This window comes from Oratosquilla oratoria, chromosome 27 (assembly GCF_046742065.1).
Source record: "Oratosquilla oratoria isolate Oo_2021 chromosome 27, ASM4674206v1, whole genome shotgun sequence".
NCBI classification, from domain to species: domain Eukaryota; kingdom Metazoa; phylum Arthropoda; class Malacostraca; order Stomatopoda; family Squillidae; genus Oratosquilla; species Oratosquilla oratoria.
The window spans coordinates 2,844,965-2,867,106 of NC_134803.1; the positions used below are offsets into that span (position 1 = coordinate 2,844,965).

At 35.2% G+C, this 22,142-nt stretch overlaps 1 protein-coding gene across 4 annotated transcripts in view; it reads left to right on the plus strand.

Annotated features, from left to right (window-relative positions):
• LOC143039860 (uncharacterized) overlaps positions 1–22,142 on the plus strand; it is a 143,062-nt gene that overhangs the window by 116,201 nt on the left and 4,719 nt on the right. For all 4 annotated transcript variants that reach the window (XR_012967669.1, XM_076210122.1, XM_076210125.1 and 1 more), the window contains 3 exons: positions 2,269–2,428; positions 9,480–9,568; positions 10,064–10,175. Coding sequence is in view for 3 of the 4 variants with exons in the window: in XM_076210122.1 (XP_076066237.1) it covers positions 2,269–2,428; positions 9,480–9,568; positions 10,064–10,175 (361 nt within the window). In the remaining variant the exon portion in view is untranslated. The remainder of the gene's footprint in view (positions 1–2,268; positions 2,429–9,479; positions 9,569–10,063; positions 10,176–22,142) is intronic.

Sequence of the window (22,142 nt, forward strand, 5' to 3'; positions counted from 1 at the left end):
ATCAGCCAAAATTATTCTATAGATATGTAAATGGTAAACTAAAAAACTAACAGGAAATAGTGAAACTATGCCAAGGGAATGTGGAATACACAAAAGATACAAAAATGGCTGAAGTCATGAGCAAACATTTTAAGTTGGTTTTCACTAGAGAAGATATACAACATTGGGATGAAGGGAGAGAAGTTAAATTACTCCCATGAGGGAAATAATAGTAGCACGGGAAGAAATAATGGACCAAATAATAAACCTAGATTTCAGGAAATTGCACGGCCTGGATGGAATAGCAAACTGGATATTAAAAGAATGAAAGAAGAACTAACAGGCAAAATATATAACATAATAAGTTGCTCACTCAAAGAAGGAAAAATACCAGAAGACTGGAAAAATGCTGATATTGTACCAATTTATAAAGAAGGAAATAAGGAAGACCCTACTAATTACAGACTGGTTTCCCTTACAAGCATGGTAGCCAAAAATTTTGAAAAAGTTATAAAAAGTAGATGGATAAAACATCTGGAGAACAATACACTAAATCCGAGACAATTTGGATTTAGGGAAGATCATATACCATAAATTTTATCTGTTTTTACTAAAGACTAATAGATATGATACAGGGGAGGGGTGGACGGGCTGATTGTGCTTTCCTAGATCTACAAAAGGCTTTTGATAAAGTCCTACTTAAAAAACTATTAAGAAAATTTGAAACCATAGGAGGAATACAAGGTAGACTACTGAAATGGATGGAGGACTTTTTGCATGGAAGAAAAATGAGGGTAGTTCCCAGAGATAAGTTCTTTGTGGGGAGAGGTAATTAGTGGAGTTCCACTGGGATCAGTATTGGCTCTAGTAATGTTTGCTACATATGTGAATGACATTGATGAGGGTGTGCAATATTACTTGATCTTCTTTGCAGATGAAGCAACACTTTTAAAGAAAGTGAGTAATAAAATGGAGTGTGACCCACTGCAGAGAGATCTGAATAGAGTTTGGGAATGAAGTCAGAAGTGGGGAATGGACTTCAACATTAAGAAATTTAGCATAATAGAATTTGGAAAAAATAAAAAAAAAGATATCAAGACAATATGAAATTGGTGAAAAGGAAGTAAAGAAAAGGGGATCAGAAAAAGATCTGTGAAAAATCATCACAAAAGATGTCCCCAGATAAACATATAAACAAAATTATCAGTGAAACTTATAACTTGCTAAGATCAATAAAAGTGGCTTTTACTTACTTGGATGAAGAAATGGTAAAGATCATGTACCACAAATTTGATCTGTTTTTACTCAAGACTACTAGGTATAATACAGGAAAGGGATGGATGGGCTGATTGTGCTTTCCTAGATCTATAAAAAGCTTTTGATAAAGCCTCACACAAAAAACTATTAAGATAACTGGAAACCATAGGAGGAATACAAGGTAAACTACTGAAATGGATGGAGGACTTTTTGTATTTCCTTTACAATATCGTAAATTTTATGTTAAATCACTTGAAAACATAAGCCAAATGTAATGTAACCAATAACAATGACAGTATATAACTTTTTTAATAAAAATCACTAATTTCATAATGAAGTAATATTATCTTTTAATGCAGCAAAAGCCGGCAATGTGACCCAACCAGGACTAGTGTGGCTGCTGAGAGCAACACCTATCCCACATGGGACAACGGTTATGTATCAGTGACGTTTTCACCAACTTCTAATAAATTCACACACTTCACATTACAACACCATAAAGTACAATCACTTAGCTGTATTTTGAGAGAGATTAAAAAACCTACCTTCCAAAATATAAGTTTCGTGTTATGAAATGTACGTGCAACTTTGCACACTTCATGACTCTATGATGGTTCCGACTACACTGGTTGTTTTTTAATTCTCCGCACAACACTCCACTTGTTCCTAGGATGTTCTGATTGCCTGTGTAGAGAGCTGAGGAAAGCTATTGGCTGCAAGTCAAATACCCAAATTCTCATGTGGTGTCTTTGTGAAATATCCATAGGAAAGTGCGCGATATTGTTTCCTGTAAGGGATACCCACCCTACTGTTAATCCAATGTTAATACCAATGATAATGGTAAAGCTAATGCAAATAGTAATGACACAGTAAAATATTCTATGACTGATACTGGTATTGGTAATCCAATTGTAATGTTAATGATAATGATAAAAAAAAAAAGAATGAATTAATAGGCATCACATCATATGGCCTTTGTGTTACTGAGTGCAGTCACACAGTATGATGTTCAAGTGATTGTTTTCTCCCCAGATGACAGTCTTTCTTTCGAGCGGTCATGTGGTCAGCTACAACACGGAGGGGGCCACGGTCGCCCACTCCTCAATGCACAAGGACCTCCGTTACCCGAATCCAGTCACCTTTGCTAACGGCTTTGTGTTCGTCTCGACGCTCGTCTCCAGGACACTCCTTGGTGAGTCAGATCAGTTGCGAGGGATGAAGGATTATTATTATTTAATTTTATTCTCTATCTCACCCCCCTCTCTCTCTCTCTCTCTCTCTCTCTCTCTCTCTCTCTCTCTCTCTCTCTCTCTCTATATATATATATATATATATATATATATATATATATATATATATATTGCAGAAACCATAGGGAAATTAAAGTCGGAATACTGAACGTTTTCGTCTATTACGACATCCTCAGAGTACAAGAAAGAAAAAATAGAGCACAATATTTATACAGAAGTAAGAAAACTGGGAGAGATTATAGTCACATAAAACCTTATCCCCAGTTTTAAGCAATTTGTATATGGAGTTCTTTGAAAGGGAATTGTTACCTTGTATTCTCCCCCGTAGAGTCATCTGGTATCGATATGTCGATGACATTTTATGTATTTGGCCTACTGATATTAATTTGGACAATTTTCTTATTAAATTAAATGACTTAGTGCCTTCTATTAAATTTAAAATTGAGGTAGAACAAGATAACAAATTGCCATTTTTAGATGTTTCTATTATTAGAAAAGATAGAAGTTTTAGGTTTGACATTTTTAGGAAACCAACCAATGTTTTGTCATATGTTCATTTCTATTCTACACATCATATTAATACTAAGGTTTCTGTTTTTTCATCCATGTTTTTAAGAGCTTATAGAATTTGTAGTCCAGAATTTTTAGACCAAGAAATAGGAAAAATATATGACATTGCATCGGGTTTGAAATATCCAAAATATGTTATAGATAAAGCACAACATAGGGCAAGGAAGTCTTATTTCAATACAACCCAAAAAGATACTTTTTGTAAGAAAAATCTTTTAGTAATTCCCTTTCATGATAATCTTGTGAGACTTCCTCGCATCCTTAAGGAGTTTAATATTAATGTTATTTTCAAAAACAGTACCATCAAAGAACTCCTTATTAAAAATTCCCCTTGTAATAATGTAGGATGTGTTTATAGTATTCCCTGTAAAAACTGTAGCTCCTGTTATATTGGCCAAACAGGTAAAGAATTAAATATTAGGATGAAACAACACAGGTACAGTATAAGGACAGGCCAAATGTCCAGTGGAGTTTTTGTCCATGTTAGGGACACAAACCACAACATTGACTGGGACAACGTTAAGAAAATTGTTGATTGTAATTCAGCTTTAGATAGGAACATCATTGAATCCTGTTTCATAAAGAACAATTTTGATAATAATATTAACTTGAGTTTAGGTTTATTTAAACTAGACAATTTTATAATTAATAGGATAGTAAAACAGTACCAAATTTCCTAATTGTACCAAATGTCCTGTGGACCTTTCGGCCACATAGTTTTGTTCTTTTTATTTTATTTTTTATTTATTATTTCTATGTGTATATGAATGTGTATGTATTTTTTTCATTTATTGTTATCATTAATATTTCTATATGTATATGAGTGTGTATGTATGTATAATGTCCGGAGGTTTTATGTGGCTATTACCTTTTCAGCTTTCTTATTTCTGTTAGATATTGTGTTGTTTTTTTGTACAATTTGATAATATTATCTTGTGTTTTGGTTAAACAATCTTATAATCATAGGATATTTAAGCAGTACCAAGTTTCCTAATTGTACCAAATGTCCTATGGACCTTTCGGCCACATGATTTTGCTCTTTTGATTTTTTTTTTGTGTTACTATTACCTTTCTTATTTCCATGTGTATATGAATGTGTATATAATTTTATTATTATTACCATTAACATTTCCATGTGTAATTGAATGTGTATGTATGTATAATGTCCGAAGGTTTTATGTGACTATAACCTCTCCCAGTTTTCTTACTTCTGTATAAATATTGTGCTCTATTTTTTCTTTCTTGTACTCTGAGGATGTCGTAATAGACGAAAACGTTCAGTATTCCGACTTTAATTTCCCTGTGGTTTCTGCAATATTTTTTCGTCACGCGTTATTGTGATTATTTTTGCAATATATATATATATATATATATATATATATATATATATATATATATATATATATATATATATATATATATATATATATATATATTTATGTATATATATATATATAAATATATATATATATATATATATATAATATATACAGTCTATATAGATATATATATATATATATATATATATATATATATACATATACATATATATATATATCATATATATATATATATATATATATACATACACACATATATACATATATATATTTTGGAATTTTTGATAAAGGGTTCTGTACCTGTATATGTATATATATATATATACATATACATATATATACAGTATATATATATACATATATATATATATATATATATATATATATATGTATATACAGTATATATATATATATATATATATATATATATATATATATATAATATATATATACACACATGTGTGTGTGTATTACCTGGTTGTATTTACCTAGTTGTATTTTACGGGAAGGGGAGCTATGCTCGTGGTGTCCCATCTTCATATCTCATTTTATCTAAACTGTTTTTAAATTCATGTATTGTTTTTGCACACACCACTTTTTCATCTAGCTTGTTCCAAATGTCTATTACTCTGTGAGGAAAGCTGTTCTTTTTCAGATCTCTTCTATAACTGTCCTTCTTGATTTTCTTTCCATGTCCTCTTGTATTTCTATCATCCAATTTTATTAGATCCTCTCTATCAATAGTTTTTAAGCCTTTCATGATTCTATAAATAGTTATCAAATCTCCTCTCTCTCTTCTTTGCTCTAATGTCTGTAGCTCAAGTTTTGCTAGTCTCTCTTCATATAACAGTTTTGAGAGTGTTGGTGCCAATTTTGTAATTGCTCTTTGTATTCTTTCAAGTTTTGTTATACATTTTTTTGTACTTGGTGACCACATTGTCGCTGCATATTCCAATCTTGGTCTTATCAAAGTGATTAGTAATTTCTTCACCATTTCTTCATCCAGGTACGTAAATGCCTTTTTGATTGTTCTTATCAAATTATAAGTTTCTCCAAAAATCTTGTTTATATGGTTTTCAGGTGACATATTATTCATAATAATGACCCCCAGGTCCTTCCTGTTTTCTACTTTATTTGTTCCTTCTTCTCCCAATTTATATTATCCTACTATTTTTTTTTTTTTTACTTCTTCCAAATTCCATTATACTACACTTCTTAGTATTGAATTCCATCTCCCACTTCCTACTCCATTTCCATACTTTATTGAGATCTGTAGTGACTCACAATCTTCTTCAGTGTTCACTTTTTTCAACAGTTTTGCATCATCTGCAAAGAAGCTCATGTAACTTTCAATTCCGTCATCCATGTCATTAATATATATAGCAAACATTATTGGGGCCAGAACTGTTCCTTGTGGAACATCACTTATTACTTCATCCTAAGTAGAGTGTTTGCCTCTTATCACTACTCTCATTTTTCTCTCTTGCAAAAAGTCTTCCATCCATTTCAGCAGTTTGCCCTGTATTCCTCCTTCAGTTTCTAATTTCTTAAGCAACTTCTTATGTGGTACTTTGTCAAAAGCTTTTTTTTAGGTCTAGAAATGTACAATTGGCCCATCCATCTCTTTCTTGTATTATATCTATTAGCCTTGAATAGAAGCATATTAGATTGGTGACGCATGATTGTCCTTTTCTGAATCCAAATTGCCTTGGATTTAGTACATTGTTTTTTCTAAATACCTTACCCTTCTACTTTTGATAATTCTTTCACAAATTTTTACTATTGTACTTGTTAGAGAGACTGGTCTATAGTTAGTAGGGTCTTCTTTATTTCCCCCTTTATATATTGGTACTATATTTGCTCTTCTCCAGTCTTTTGGAACTTTTCCTTCTTTCAAGGAACTGTTTAGTATGCTATGTATTTTGTCTGCCAGTTCATTCCTGCATTCTTTCAAAATCCAGTTTGCTATTTCATCTGGTCCATGCGATTTTATGACATCAAGATTACTCAAGTGTTTCATGATTTCATTTCTTGTTATTTCTGTTTCTTTCATAGGGGGGACTTTCTCCTCCCATTCGATATCACTAGGTTGTATGTTTTTCTTTGTTAACACTGATTTAAAATGCTTGTTCATAATTTCTGCCATTTCTATTTCCTCTGTGTATTCAACTCCTTGTCTTAATTTCCCTAATTCTTGTTTGTTTTTCACTTTGTTGTCTACATATCTGTAAAATAGTTTTGGTTGATCTTTACATTTTTCTATGACATCTTTTTCATATTTTCTCTTTTCTTTTCTGCACACTTGTACATATTCATTTCTATAACTAGTATATATTTTCCATTTTTCGGGTCTTTTGACTTTTTTCCATTTTGTCCAAGCTTTATCTCTTTTGTCTTTTAACCCCCTACAACTTTTGTTGTACCAGCATTTTACATATTCTTTTTCTTGCTTTTGTCTTGGGACATACTTTTCCACTCCTTCTTTATAACTTTTTGTCAAAATATTCCATTTCTCTTCCACTATTGTTTCTTCTTTGTATATTCTTTCCCAGTCTTTTTTTTTTTTTTTTTTTTTTTTTTTCTCTTATCTTATCAAAATTTGTTTTTTCATACATCAATCTTCCTTTTCTGTTTTGTTAATTTCTTTTTATGTATTTTTCATCATTTGGTTCCAGTTCAACCAATATGTGGTCACTTTTACTTATTGGTGTCTTACATTAAATCTTTTCCACTATTTCAGGTTCTGATGTGATTATTAGGTCCAGTCTCGATGGTTCTTCTTCATTTCTATACCTGATGTTCTCTTGAATCCATTGTGTCATTGTATGGTCAATAATCATCTCAAGTAGAACATTTCCCCATGAGTCGTCACCACCTTTTACTGTCATCTCTTCCCAGCAGACTTCTTTGCAATTAAAGTCGCCCATCATAACTATTCTTCCTCCATCTTCCATTATCTTATTTAATGTTATCCTTGTGTCTTCTAACATACTTTTATGTTCTCTCTCTTCCCACGAGGCTGTTTTAGGAGGCACATAATTTATTACAAACTTTCTGCTCTTCCTATCTCTGTCTTCCACTTCCATCATAATCATCTCTACTCAATTCTTTCCATATGTGACATTCCTCACGTTTATATCCTTCTTAGTCAGGAACATAATTCCACCCCCTTGTTTTGTCTGTTTCTAGTCCAATAATTATATGCACCATGTCCTACACTGTTGGGTGGTAGTGGACCTTTCAATTTTGTCTCCACAATTCCCATTATGTCCGGTTCTTTTTCTTTCAGATAGTCATTCAGCTCGTTCAATCCTGTTATTAAACCATCTATATTTGTGTAAGACACTCTAAATTTTCTGCTACTGCCATTGTAGTTTCTGTTTCTCTTTACGTGTCACAAACTTAATGTGTTTCTATTCAAAGCTAATAGATGTAATACAAGAAAAAGATGGATGAGCTGATTGTGCCTTTCTAGACCTGAAAAAAGCTTTTGATAAGGTGCCACATAAGAAATTGCTAAAGAAATTAGAAACTTCAGGAGGAAAACAGGGCAAACTGCTGAAGTGGATGGAAGACTTCTTGCATGAAAGAAAAATGAGAGTGGTGATAAGAGACAAACACTCTAATTGGGATGAAGTGATTAGTGGAGTTCCACAAGGAACATTTCTGGCCCAAATAATGTTTGCTACATATATTAATGATATGGATAAAGGAATTGAAAGTTATATGAGCCTCTTTGCGGACGATGCAAAAATGTTGAAAAAAGTGAACACTGTAGAAGACTGTGAGTCGCTGCAGAGTGATCTCAATGAAGTATGGGAATGGAGTAGGAAGTGGGAGATGGAATTCAATACTAAGAAGTGTAGTATAATGGAATTTGGAAGAAGCAAAGAAAGAATAGCGGGATCATATAAATTGCAAGAAGAAGAAATTAAAAAAGTAGAAAATGAGAAGGACCTGGGAGTCATTATTATGAATGATATGTCCCCTGAGAAACATATAAACAAGATTTTTGGAGAAACTTATAATTTAAGAAGATCAATCAAAGTGGCATTTACATACCCCTGGATGAAGAAATAGTGAAGAAAATACTAGTCACTTTGATAAGACCAAGATTGGAGTATGCAACTACGATGTGGTCACCAAGTACAAAAAAATGTATAACAAAACTTGAAAGAATACAAAGAGCAATTACAAAATTGGCACCAACACTCTCAGAACTACCATATGAAGAGAGAGTAGCAAAACTTGAGCTACAGACATTAGAGCAAAGAAGAGAGAGAGGAGACTTGATAACTATCAATAGAATCATGAAATGCATAGAAACTATTGATAGAGAGGATCTAATAAAATGGGATAGTAGAGATACAAGAGGACATGGAAAGAAAATCACAAAAGACAGTTGTAGGAGAGACCTAAAAAAGAACAGGTTTCCCAACAGGGTAATAAACATTTGGAACAAGCTAGATGAGAAAGTGGTGTGTGCAAAAACAATACACGAATTTAAAAACAGTCTAGACAAACCGAGATATGAAGACGGGACACCACAAGCATAGCTCCCTTTCTCGTAAAATACAACTAGGCACAACTAGGGAAATACACACATTTATATGTATATATATATATATATATATATGTGTATATATATATATATGTATATATATATATATATATATATACATATATGTATATATATATATATATATATAAATGCTTTGTTGTGTACTAGGCACAACTTTTAACATGCCTGGATTTAAAGAAAAAATAAATGAATGGTGGCATTCATGCACTTCAGCACAAATTTGAATTTCTAAGAGTCTAAATGAATACAAGTATTCCGAGTTGTGTAGCTCCCAAAACAAAGATGACAAACAATGCTCTCTTCCCCTACACCTAGACTCATGGTCAGATTCAATTTTCAATCTCTCCTCTTACTTTATTCCCATGAATGTTGGGAAATCTTCTGGAAAGGGCCTCCCTGGAGCTTCTGTCATGTATCCACTACTTGGGGCAGTCACATGTGCTCAATCTTTCAGTATGTACCAAATCACGCAGGACTTACTGACACTTCTGACCTTTGCAGCTTACTGGCACATGGACCGGGGTCGTGATTATTGGCTCATTGGGGATACTGTCAGTGTTCCAGGCATCAATCTACCAGAAGTACCACAGGTCAGTTCTGGGTTCCAGTATGCTGGACAATCAACCACTAAAATTAGTTTGTTCTTTCATTTTTGCCATTTAGTTAGCCTAAAGTCAGTTCACTTCCCCATCCTACTGATGAGGCCCAAGTCAAAATTTTGGCCATTTTGTATACAACTATTTTTTTTTTATTCAGAATCTCCAAAAATCCAAAGTCTCTTATATTGGGTAGAAATTTGAGAAAATTCTGTACACCAGAAGTACTGTACTTTCTAATAATTTGCTGCACTTCCGGAGAGGCTTTCCCTTTCCAAACATTGGAGATTTCCAAATTTTAGAGATTCCAAATGGATAGAACTCTGTGTAGAGCACCAAACAATTTCATTAATCAGGTGAGGGTTGGTTCTGTCTTGAAGGGGGTCTTGGTCTACTGAATTGCCATACAGTCCAGGGATCGCCTCCACAGCGAAACCTCCTGACAAAATGGGACCAATTTCCTTGCCTCACAATAACTTCTTTCCACAGGTGTCAGAGGGCAATCTTATGCTGGCCAAAGCGCGGATTGGTGTTGCGGTTGGGCAGGAGGTCACATGTCTGGATTACCACAGGGGATTGGTTATCTGTGGCACCAGAGAAGGTGGGTGAAATCCTAGGGATAAGAGGAGGGTAGGCAGTTCATGGTGTGGGGAGTGGGGAATGTGAAGGGAGAATGTGGAGAGATGGGGGAAAAGTGAGGGAGAAGAATTGTAAGGTGAAAGGACAGAAAAGAATGAATAAAGCATATAAAAGTGAGGGTAGAGGGAAGGAGTGGGTGGGGAGGGATATGGTGATGAATAGAGGAAAATATTTTTTCTGCAGAAAAATTGGAGTGTATGTATCAATTCAAACTTGTATGTACATACATCAGCAGTGGTTGAAGTAAGATGTACGGAGTAACGAGCTACGAAGTGCTAAGCAGCACTTCGATGGATGAATTGGGAATCAACCCTACCAAGTTGTTTACAAAAATGAGAAGGGAGAAATATACAACGAGCAACCAATAATGTAACAGTCTTTGTATCTTTATTTTATTTTATTTTATTTTTTTACGGTCAATTACTTAAAAAAGGGGAGAGGGTGGGAAAATATCAGATAATTTTTTGGTGGAAGGTAAGTTGAGAGTGGAGGATAGATGGAGAAAGAGGAAAAGGACAAAAGGTAGGGAGGTGCTTAGAGTGAACTCTTTAAATGAAAAGGGAAAGGAGAAGAAGTACAAGAAGCTGAGAGAGGAGTGGGAGGGAGTGAAGGATAAAGTAGCGCTAGGAGTGGAGGAGGAATGGGGATGGTTCAAGGAGGGAGTCACAAAGTGTGCAGAGATGGTGTGTGGAACAAGGAGGGTGGGAGGAAATAGAAGGAAGGGTAGTGAATAGTGGGATGAGGAAATAAAGATGTTTGTAGAAGAGAAGAAGCAAGCTTTCACAGATTGGTTACAAAATAGGATGAGAGAGTCATATGAGAGGTACAAAGAAAAGAAAAGAAAAGTAAAGCACAAGGTTAAGGAGGCAAAGAGGAGAGCAGATGTGAAATGGGGTAAGAGTATGACAGAAAAGTTTGAAAGTAATAATAGGATGTTTTGGAAAGAAATTAAGAGAGGAAGAGGAGGTGAATCAAGTAGAGAAGAAAAGGTAAAAGGTGCAGATGGAGAGATGATAATGGAAGAGATGGCAGTAAGGGGAAGATGGGCAGAATATTTTAGGGAGTTGCTAAATGTGAAGGAGGATAGGGAGGGAAAGATAGTTGGAGTGGGAAATGCTAAGAAAATGACCATGATGAGTGAGGAAAATGGAGGAGAAATAAGGAAGGATGAAGTGAAGGCAGTTGTTAAGATGATGAAAGCAGGTAAGGCACCTGGTCTGGATGGATGCCATGCATAATGTCTAAAAAAAGGAGGTACAGTGATGGTGGACTGCTGGTGAGGTTATTTAATATTTGCTGGAGAGAGGGTAGAGTGCCGGAGGACTGGAGGAGTGCCTGTATAGTTCCACTTTACAAGGGAAAAGGGGACAAGTGTGAATGTAGTAGTTTCAGAGGGATTAGCTTGTTAAGTGTAGGGAGGAAATGGGAGTAATTGGTGAGAGTGTGGATTTAGGATGGGTAGAGGTTGAGTAATTGGTGAGGAACAGATATGTGGATTTAGGAGGGGAAGATGTGGATGTTTTTTTGGCTTTTATGGATCTGGAAAAGGCTTACAACAGGGTAGACAGGAAGGCACCGCTAAGGGTAGACAGGAAAGGACCACTATCAACAAGCATAGTGGGACATGGTCTATAAAACCACTGGGTAAAAAATAGAACAGACAAGCATGGAGGTGTCATTATATTGACCAAAAAAGGTCTAAATGTGACAAATATTATTAAAGGGCAAGGCAATGTAGAAGCAATTATGATTAAAATTGCGAACAAAAAGATGAAAAGCAGAAAATTTGTAGCCGTTAATGTACCACCAAAAACCCATGCGTGGTCAGACGGTGAACATTCTAAATTACTGGAAGAAACCATGAATGTCCTAAACGAGTTACTGAAAGGGGGTGGAAACATAGTAATCATGGGCGATTTTAATGCAAAAGACATAATTTGGGAAGAAATGATAGTTAAAGGGGGATATGAACTTTGGAGCAACATTCTACTGGATATGACCATCAAATACACCCTAACGCAATGTGTTAAGGAAAATACTAGATATAGAAACAATGAGGAACCATTGAAACTAGACTTAGTATTAACTTCTGAACCAGATACAGGTAAACGTCGACTTACGATGGCATTAGGTTTCGATAGAGCCATCGTAAGACGATCTCATCGTAAGTCGATCCCCACTCTGTTCCGTGGTCACTGTACCTAGCCTACCTGTATATTAACCACCAGAGATACTGAATATAGCCTATTAAACATGTACAGTAGTTTATTTAATTATTTTTATCCTTTTTACCATATTCAAACACTATAATATGTATTTTCAGTACGGACTTAAATCTCGCGGGCAGCAGCCAATGCCAGCCGTACGACGTGACGTAATAATACTCGCATCATAAAATATAGTCACCGCTTATATCGATCGTTCTCTCTTTCACCCGCAAATTTTGAAAACCACAGAGAATGAATCATTTGAGAGAATGTAAAAACACAGGGGCGACTACAATAAATATAATCAAGATGCCTAGCCTACGTGTGCGGCACCGTATGGAAGGGGTTAAATTATCATGTCGTCGTCGTCGTCGTCGTCATCGTAAAGTCGAACAATCGTAAGTCGCGGCCATCGTAAGTCGACGTTTACCTGTAATGTGAACAAAATGGTGTATAAAACACCAATTGGAAAGAGTGACCATATACTAATAGAGTTTGAATTAAAAGAACAGAACAATGTAGATAGGAATGATAAACATAGAGAAGGAAGATTTATGTACAACAAAATGGATTTTGTAAAACTAAGAAAAAAATTCCAAAACACAAATTGGGATAAATTCTCCAAAGAGGAAACAAAGATGGAAGACAAATGGAACATATTCAAAGAAAAGTACAAAGAAGGAATTAACAAATACGTACCAAAAGAGAAACAAAAAGAGATTTATATAAAATGTTGGTTCAACAAAAGGTGTAGTGAGGCTAAAGCCAGGAGAGACAAAGCCCGGAAAAATGGAAAAAAGAAAGAAAAACATCTAAATGGCAAACATATATAAATGACAAACTAAAGGATAAGCATGAAATAGTGAAACTGTGTAAAGGAGATAAAGAATATATAGATGACACAGAGATGGCAGAAGTTATGATCAGACATTTCAGATCTATTTTTACAATTGAGAGCTCACAATCTTGGGAAGATGGACATCAAGAAAGATCACCCATGATGAAAGAAATAAAGATAACACAAAAAGAAATAAGAGACCAAATAAAAAGCCTAGATGTCAAAAAATTGCACGGACCAGATGGAATTGCAAGTTGGATACTGAAAGTGTATACGGTAGATGAACTGACAGACAAACTATACAAGATAATTGACTTCTCACTTAAAGAGGGAAAGGTACCACAAGGTTGGAAAGATCAAACATAGTACCAATATATAAAGGAGGAAATAGGGAAGATCCTACAAACTTCAGGCCAGTATTCCTCACAAGTACAGTAGCAAAAATATGCAAAAAGGTCATCAGGAACAAATGGACCAAACATTTGTAAGAAAACAAAATAATAAACCCCAAATAATTTGGCTTTAGAAGTGGAAGATTGTGCACCACAAACCTAATCTGCTTTTACTCGAGATTAATTGAGATAATACAAGAAAGGGATGGATGGGCAGATTGTGCCTTCTTGGATTTGCAGAAAGCAGTTGACAAAGTACCACATGAAAAATTGATAAGTAAAATTGAAAAAAAATTGGAGGAATTCAAGGCAAACTGTTGGAATGGATGAAGGATTTCTTAACTGGGAGAAAAATGAGAGTGGTACTTAGAGACAAAAATTTGAAATGGGAAGATGTGAAAAGTGGCATCCCACAAGACTGTTTTGGCTCCTTTAATGTTTACCATATACATAAATTATATGGATGAAGGAGTAAATTGTTACATGAACTTTTTTGCTGACGATGCCAAATTACTCAAGAGAGTAAGAACAGAAGAAGATTGCAGATCGCTGCAAGATGACCTGGATAAAACATGGGAATGGAGTTGGAGATATGAGATGAACTTCAACATAAAATAATGTAACATAATGGAATTTGGAAAAGGTAAAACTAGAGTTTTGGGACAATATAAAATTGGAAACAAAGAAGTCAAAAAAGTAAATTCAGAGAGGGACCTAGGAGTAATCATCTCAAGTGACTTGACACCTGACAAACATGTAAATAAATTATTTGGAGAAACTTACAATTTATTAAGATCAATGAAAGTGGCCTTCAACTACATAGATGAGGAGAAGGTTAGAAAAATAATTGTTACACTGATAAGACTGAAATTAGAATATGCTGTATCAATGTGGGCACCTAGCACAAAAAAGAACATAAGAAAATTAAAAAGAATCCAAAGAGCAACAAAAATGGCACCCACACTGTCAGGTCTGACATATGAACAAAGATTGGAGAAATTACAGTTGTCAACACTAGAACAGAGAAAGTAAAGAGGCGATTTGTTGACCATTTTCAGAATTATGAAAGGGATGGAAGGTCTTGACAGAGACGACCTATTAAAGTGGGACAGAAGAGAAACAAGAGGACACGAAAAGAAACTAAAAGAGTTACAGAAAAGACCTGAAAAAAATAGCTTCCCACATAGAGTGATTGATGTCTGGAACAAACTGAACAGAGAAACAGTGAATGCCATAACTATACACGATTTTAACCCCTTCCATACGGTGCCGCATATGTAGGCGGCATAAGGAGCAAGTGGATACGCGAGGCTGCCATATCGGCGTCTTGATTATATTTATTGTAGTTGCCCCTGCATAATGACATACTCTCTAAAGTGTCTTCATCACATTTTCTATGGTTATCAAAATTCATGGGTGAAAGAGAGAACGATCGATATAAGCAGTGACTATATTTTATGATGCGAGTATTATTAAGGCACATCGTATGTCTGGCAGCTAATGCTGCCTGCGAGATTTTGGCCTGTACTGAAGAGGTTAAGAACAAACTGGATGCGAAGAGATACAAAAATGGGTCACCACGAGCATAGCTCTTGTCCCGTAAAATACAACTAGGTAAATACAACTAGGTGAATACATTCAAACTCCTTCTCTCTTCCTCTCTTATGTTCCATGTTTCTGCCCCATACAGTGCTGTCGGCACAATTACTCCTTCATACAATCTCCTCATAGCATCCATTCCCAGATATCTATTTCTCATTACACTTTTTAATCCACCAAGGCATTTACTCGCTTCTCTCAATCTACATTCTACCTCCACCCCCACTCCTCCCTTTCCTGCCACATTTGCACCCAAGTATCTAAAACTATCCACTTCCTTCAGTCTCTATCCCTTAATGCTCACCTCCAGCCTGCTGTTACTCTCTCCCTTTGTACATCTCATTACCTTACTTTTGCCCACATTTATCTTCAGCTTCCTTCTTTCACACACCCTCTCAAACTGTCACTAACTTCCTCAATCTCTCCTCTGATCCTGCCACAAGCGCAGTGTTGTCAGCAAACAACTGGCTTATTTCCCACTTTTCTCCATTTTCTTTAACCATCTTCAACCCCCTAACCACGACCCTTGCATTCACCTCTTGCACCACCCCATCCATGTATAGATTGAACAGCCAGGGTGACATAACACATCCCTGACAAAGTCCCACATTTACCTCAAACCATTTACTCTCTCCATTTCTAATCCTGACACAAACTCTACTACTCTCATAAAAACTCTAAACTGCTCTTAACAGCTCTCCTCCTATCCCATATATCTGCAGTACCTCCCACAATGCCTTCCTGTCTACCCTGTCATAAGACTTTTCCAAATCCATAAAAGCCAAAAAAACATCCTTCCCCTTTCCTATAGCTTTCTCACATATCTGTCTTACCACAAAAATCTGATCTACACAACCTCTACCCGTCCTAAATCCACACTGTTCCTCACCAATTACTCCCTCTGTTCCTCTCCTAATCCTCTCAATCAAGATCCTCCCATAAGCCTTCCCAACTACATTGAACAAGCTGATCCCTCTGAAACTACTACACTCACACTTGTCCCCTTTTCCCTTGTAAAGTGGAACTATACAGGCACTCCTCCAGTCCTCTGGCACTCTACCCTCTCTTAAACAAACATTAAATAACCTCACCAGCCAGTCCACCATCACTGTACCTCCTTTCTTCAGACATTCTTCATGGCATCCATCCAATCCAGGTGCCTTACCTGCTCTCATCATCTTAACAGCTGCTTTCACTTCATCCTTCCCTATTTCTCCTCCATTTTCCTCACTCATCACAGTCATTTTCTTAGTGCTTCCCACTGCAACTATCTTTCCCTCCCTATCCTCCTTCACATTTAACAACTCCCTAGAATACTCTGCCCACCTTCCTCTCACTGCCATCTCTTCCATTATCATCTCTTCATCTGCACCTTTTACTTTTCCTTCTCTACATGATTCACCTCCTCTTCCTCTCTTAATTTCTTTCCAAAACATCCTATTATTACTTTCAAACTTTTCTGTCATACTCTTACCTCATTTCATATCTGCTCTCCTCTTTGCTTCCTTTATCTTATGCTTAACTTCCCTTCTCTTTACTTTGTACCTCTCATACGATTCCCTCATCCTAATCTGTAGCCAATCTATGAATGCCTGCTTCTTCTCTTCTACACCCTTCTTTGTTTCCTCATCCCACCACTCACTACCCTTCCTTCTATTTCCTCCTACCCTCCATGTTCCACACACCATCCTTGTACACCTTATGACTCCCTCCTTGAACCATCCCCATTCCTCCTCCACTCCTAGCTCTACTCTATCCTTCACTCCCTCCCACTCCTCTTTCAGCTTCTTCTTATACTCATTCTCCTTTTCTTTCTCATTTAAGCAGTTCACTCTAAGTACCTCCCTACCTTCTGCCCTTTTCCTCTTTCTCCACCTATTCTCCACTCTCAATTTACCTTCCACCAGAAAATGATCTGATATTCCCCACTCTTTCCCCTTAGAACATGTACATCCTTAACTCTTCCTACCATACTCCTGGTCACCACTATATAGTCCATTAACACTCTATCTGCCACCCTTCTTAAACACTGTATTTGCTATCATCAACTCTCTTTCAAGACACATCTCCACCATCAATTCTCCACTACTATTTTTACATGGAAACATAGGTGAGAAAAATTTGCAGGAGATTAAGAAATGGAATGAAAACAGAGAAAACGAAGAAATAGCTTTTAAAGAAATAGTACAACAACAGATGCAGGAAAATGCAAAGGACACAATTATTCAAGTAATTAAAGGAAAAGCAAATTGGATCAGAGATACAGTGGATAGAAACAATGTATTGTAGTATATGGTCTAAAGGAAAAACATGGTTTGGATAGGTACTTTAGTGAAAAAGCAGAAAAAGAAGTAGCAAAAACAATTCTAAAAGAAGTACAGGACAATCAAGAAGTAGAAAAAGAAATAGAAGTATATAGAATGAGACAATATTCTAAAGAAAGAAATCGACCCCTAAAAATAAAACTAAGATTACAAATGGTAACAGAAGACATAATGACAGAATCAGGTAAGTTAGCAAAGAGTGAGCATTGCAACAATATATGGATAAAAAATAAATGAATGTTGAGGAAAGAGAAAGAGAGAAGACACGAAAAGCTAAAGCTAAAAAAAAAAAAAAAAAAATTATGAAAACAACGGAGACCAAAAGTAAGGAGTTCTATTGGAGAGTCTTAGACATGAGGCTGAAAAGATGGTACACTAAGGTAAGCTAAATGAAAGGAACAGAAAATGAGATAAAAGATAAAATAATAATAATAATAATAAAATAAATAAATAAATAAAAGTGGCCTATACTAATGTAGATGGATTAATCTCAGGATTGAGTGAACTAAATGATTATCTGTTAGAAGAAAAACCGGACATAATGGGAATTGTGGAGATGAAATTAAGGGGTCCACTACCACCTAATAGTGTTGGATATGGGTTATATAACTATTAGATTAAAGACAAAAACAAGAAACAGGGAGGAGGAATCATGTTTTTGGCTGAGAAAAACTTAAATGTAATGAGAGTTACAGTGGTAAAAACAGTGTGGAAATGATCATGATAAAAGTTGAAGACAGCAAAATGAAAAATAGGAAGTTTGTGTTGATTTATGTGCCCCCAAAAATGGACTCTTGGAAAGAGGGCATGCATTCAAAAATGTCAGAAAATACAAGGCATTCATTAAACAAGATGCTGAAGAAGGGAGGTAACCTGGTACTTATGGGAGATTTTAACTGTAAGGAAATCTGTGAAGTGTGGCAGTGAAAGGGGGAGAGGATCTGTGAAGTGTGGCAGTGAAAGGCAGAGAGGATCTATGGGGAAATGTATTACTTGACATGACTATAGAACATACAATGACACAATTGGTGAAAAAAACATCAGACATAGAAGTAATGAAGAACCATTGAGACTAGATTTAATGTTTACAACAGAACCTGAAATTGTGGATAAAATTTAATACAAGACACCATTTGGAAAGAGTGACCACATATTAATAAAGGTTGAACTAAAGGAGGAAATACATATGGAGAGAAATTAGAAATACAGAAAAGGAAGACTCATGTACAACAAAACAGACTTTGGGAGACTTGAGAAATTCTTTCAAAATGCAAGTTGGGAAAACTTTTTCAAAGAAATGACACATTTGGAAGAGAAATGGATGATTTTCATGGAAATTTATAATGGAGGTGTGAATAAATATGTACCAAGACAGAAACAGGAAGAGTTGTACATTAAGTGCTGGTTCAACAGAAAGTGCAATGAGATTAAAGATAGAAGAGATAAAGCTTGGAAAAGATAAAAAAAAAAAAAAAAAAAATACTGGAAAGTGGCAAATATATATCAACCATTGAAATTAATATGTAAAAGTGCACTAAAAAGAAAAAAGAAACTGAAAAAAATCATAGAAAAATTTAAAGATCAACCCAAACTATTCTATAGATATGTGAATGGTGAACTTAGAAATTAACAGAAAACAGTGAAACTATGCCACAAAAATATAAAATACACAGAAGATTTAGAAATGGCTGAAGTCATGAACAACAACTTCAAGTCAGTTTTCACCAGAGAAAAAGTACAGCATTGGGACAAAGGAATTGAAGTGCAATCAGCCCCCATGAGGGAAATAACAATAACACAAAAATAAATAATGGTTCAACCAATGAACCTTGATGTCAGGAAATCACACAGCCCAGATGGAATTGCAAATTGGATACTAAAAGAATGTAAAGAAGATTTAATGGACAAAATTTATAACATAATAAGTTGCTCACTCAAAGAAGAAAAAAAAACAAAGTAATGGAAAATGCCAATATTGTACCAATATATAAAGGAGGAAAAAAGAAGAACCAACAAATTACAGACTGGTCTCCTTTACAAGCATTTTAGCCAAAATTAGTTAAAAAATTATCAAGACTAGATGAATAAAACACCTGGAAGGAAACAATATAATAAACCTGAGACAATTTTAATTCAGACAGGGAAGATCCTGTGCCACAAATCTAATCTGTTTCTACTAGAGACTAATAGATGTAATAAAAGAAAGGGATTGATGGGCTCATTGTGCTTTCCTAGACTTACAAAAAACCTTTGACAAAGTTACCACACACAAAAAAAAACAACGAAAAAAAAAAACAACAACATAGGGATACAAGGTAAAATACTAAATTGGATGGAGGATTTCTTGCATGGCAGAAAAATGAGAGTAGTGCTCAGAGAAAAGAGTTCAACTTGAGAGGAGGTGATTAGTGGAGCTCCACAGGGATCGATTTTGGCTTCAATAACGTTCACTATTTATGTGAATGACTTGGATGAAGATATGAATTGTTACATGAGCTTTTTTGCAGATTATGCTAAATTGCTGAAATGGATTGTGAATCACTACAGAGATACCAAAACAAGGTTTGGAAATGAAGCCAAAAGTGTGATGTAGACTTAAACATTAAGAAATGTAGCATTATGGAGTTCAGAAAAAGTAAAAAAGGAATGTCAGTACAATATAAAATTGGAACAAAGGAAGTAAAGAAAGTGGGATCTGAAAAAGACCTGGGAGTAATTATTCCAAATGACATGTCTCCTGATAAGCAGATAAACAAAATTGTTGGAGAGTCTTACAACTTGCTAAGATCAATAAAGGTAGCCTTTACCCATTTAGATGAAGAAATGGTTAAAAAAAGTACTAGTCACACTGATAAGGCCTAGACTAGAGTATGCTGTGACAATATGGTCACCCAGAACCAAAAAGAATATAAAATTGAACAAATCCAGAGAACAGCCATGAAAATGGGGCCAACACTTTCAAACCTGTCATATGAGAAAAGACTGGCTAAATTAAAATTGCCGACTTTGGAACAAAGACGAGAAAGAGGCGACCTGCTGACCATTTACAGAATCATGAAAGGCACAGAAGTCCTTGATAGAGAGGACTTACTAAATTGGGATAAGTGAAATACAAGTGGACATAATAAGAAACTCAAAAAAGATAGTTATAGAAGAGACCTGAAAAAAATGTTTTGCACACAGAGTGGTGGATATCTGGAACAAACTAGATAAAACAGTATTGTGTGCAAAAACTATACATGAATTTAAGAGCAAACTAAACACTGAGATACAAAGATGGGACACAAGCATAGCTCCCCTTCCCATAAGATACAACTAGATAAACAGAACTAGGTAAATACACAAACAAATCTCATGTCTAACAATGATCATATCTTTAAGTCATCTGTGCATTGTATGCAATACTGACATGAAAATATAGGTTTCCCTTGCTATTCAATGGTTCGATATCTGATATTTCATTTATACGATCTTTTTGATTTGATACCACTCATTTTTTTATGTAGGTACTTGATTATATGATCACCAAACCGTAAACAATAGTACTGCAATCAGAGTACCACCCATGCTCTATTGGCCACCCATCGAAACTCATCCCTGCTCTATTCAGTTCTGTTTACTTCCTCAGCCTGTATTTACCTAGTTGTATTTACCTAATTGTATTATACGGGAAGGGAGCTATGCTCGTGGTGACCCATCTTTGTATCTCTCAGCATCAAGTTTTTTCTTAAAATCTTGTATAGTGTTTACACACACTATTTTGTTGTCTAATTTATTCCATGTATCTATCACTCTGTGTGGGAAGCTGTTCCTTTTTAAATTTCTTCTGTAACTATCTTTTTTTAGTTTCTTTTTGTGTCCTCTTGTTTTACCATTGTCCCATATTAACAAGTTATCCCTATCTAAAACTTCCATTCCTCTCATTATTCTGTAGATAGTCAGCAGGTCACCTCTTTCTCTTCTCTGTTCCAAAGTTGGTATTTCTAATTTGGACAGTCTTTGCTCATATGTTAGTTCGGAAAGAGTTGGTGCTAGTTTGGTTGTTGTTCTTTGTAGCCTTTCTAGTTTTTTAATGTTCTTTTTGGTACTGGGTGTCCAGAGTGCTGCTGCATACTCGAGTTTTGGTCTTATTAGTGTTGTTAGGATTTTCTTTATCATTTCTTTGTCCAAATAGGCAAATGCCACTTTGATTAATCTCAATAAATTGTAGGTTTCTCTGAATATTTTGTTAATATGCTTATCTGGTGTCATGTCCTTGCCAATCATCATTCCAAGATCTTTCTCTGAGTTTACTTTTTTCACCTTTTCTTCACCAATTTTTTAATCTTTTGATATTCTGTTTTTACTCTTTCCAAACTCCATTATACTACATTGCTTTATATTGAATTTTACTTGCCATTTTTGGGTCCAATTCCAGATCTTGTCCAAATCTTGTTGCAATGAGTTGCAGTTTTCCTCCATTTTTACCTTCTTTAGTATCTTTGCATGATCTGCAAAGAAATTCATATAACGCTCTACACCTTCATCCATGTCATTAATGTGTGAGGCAAACATGATCAGGGCCAGTAC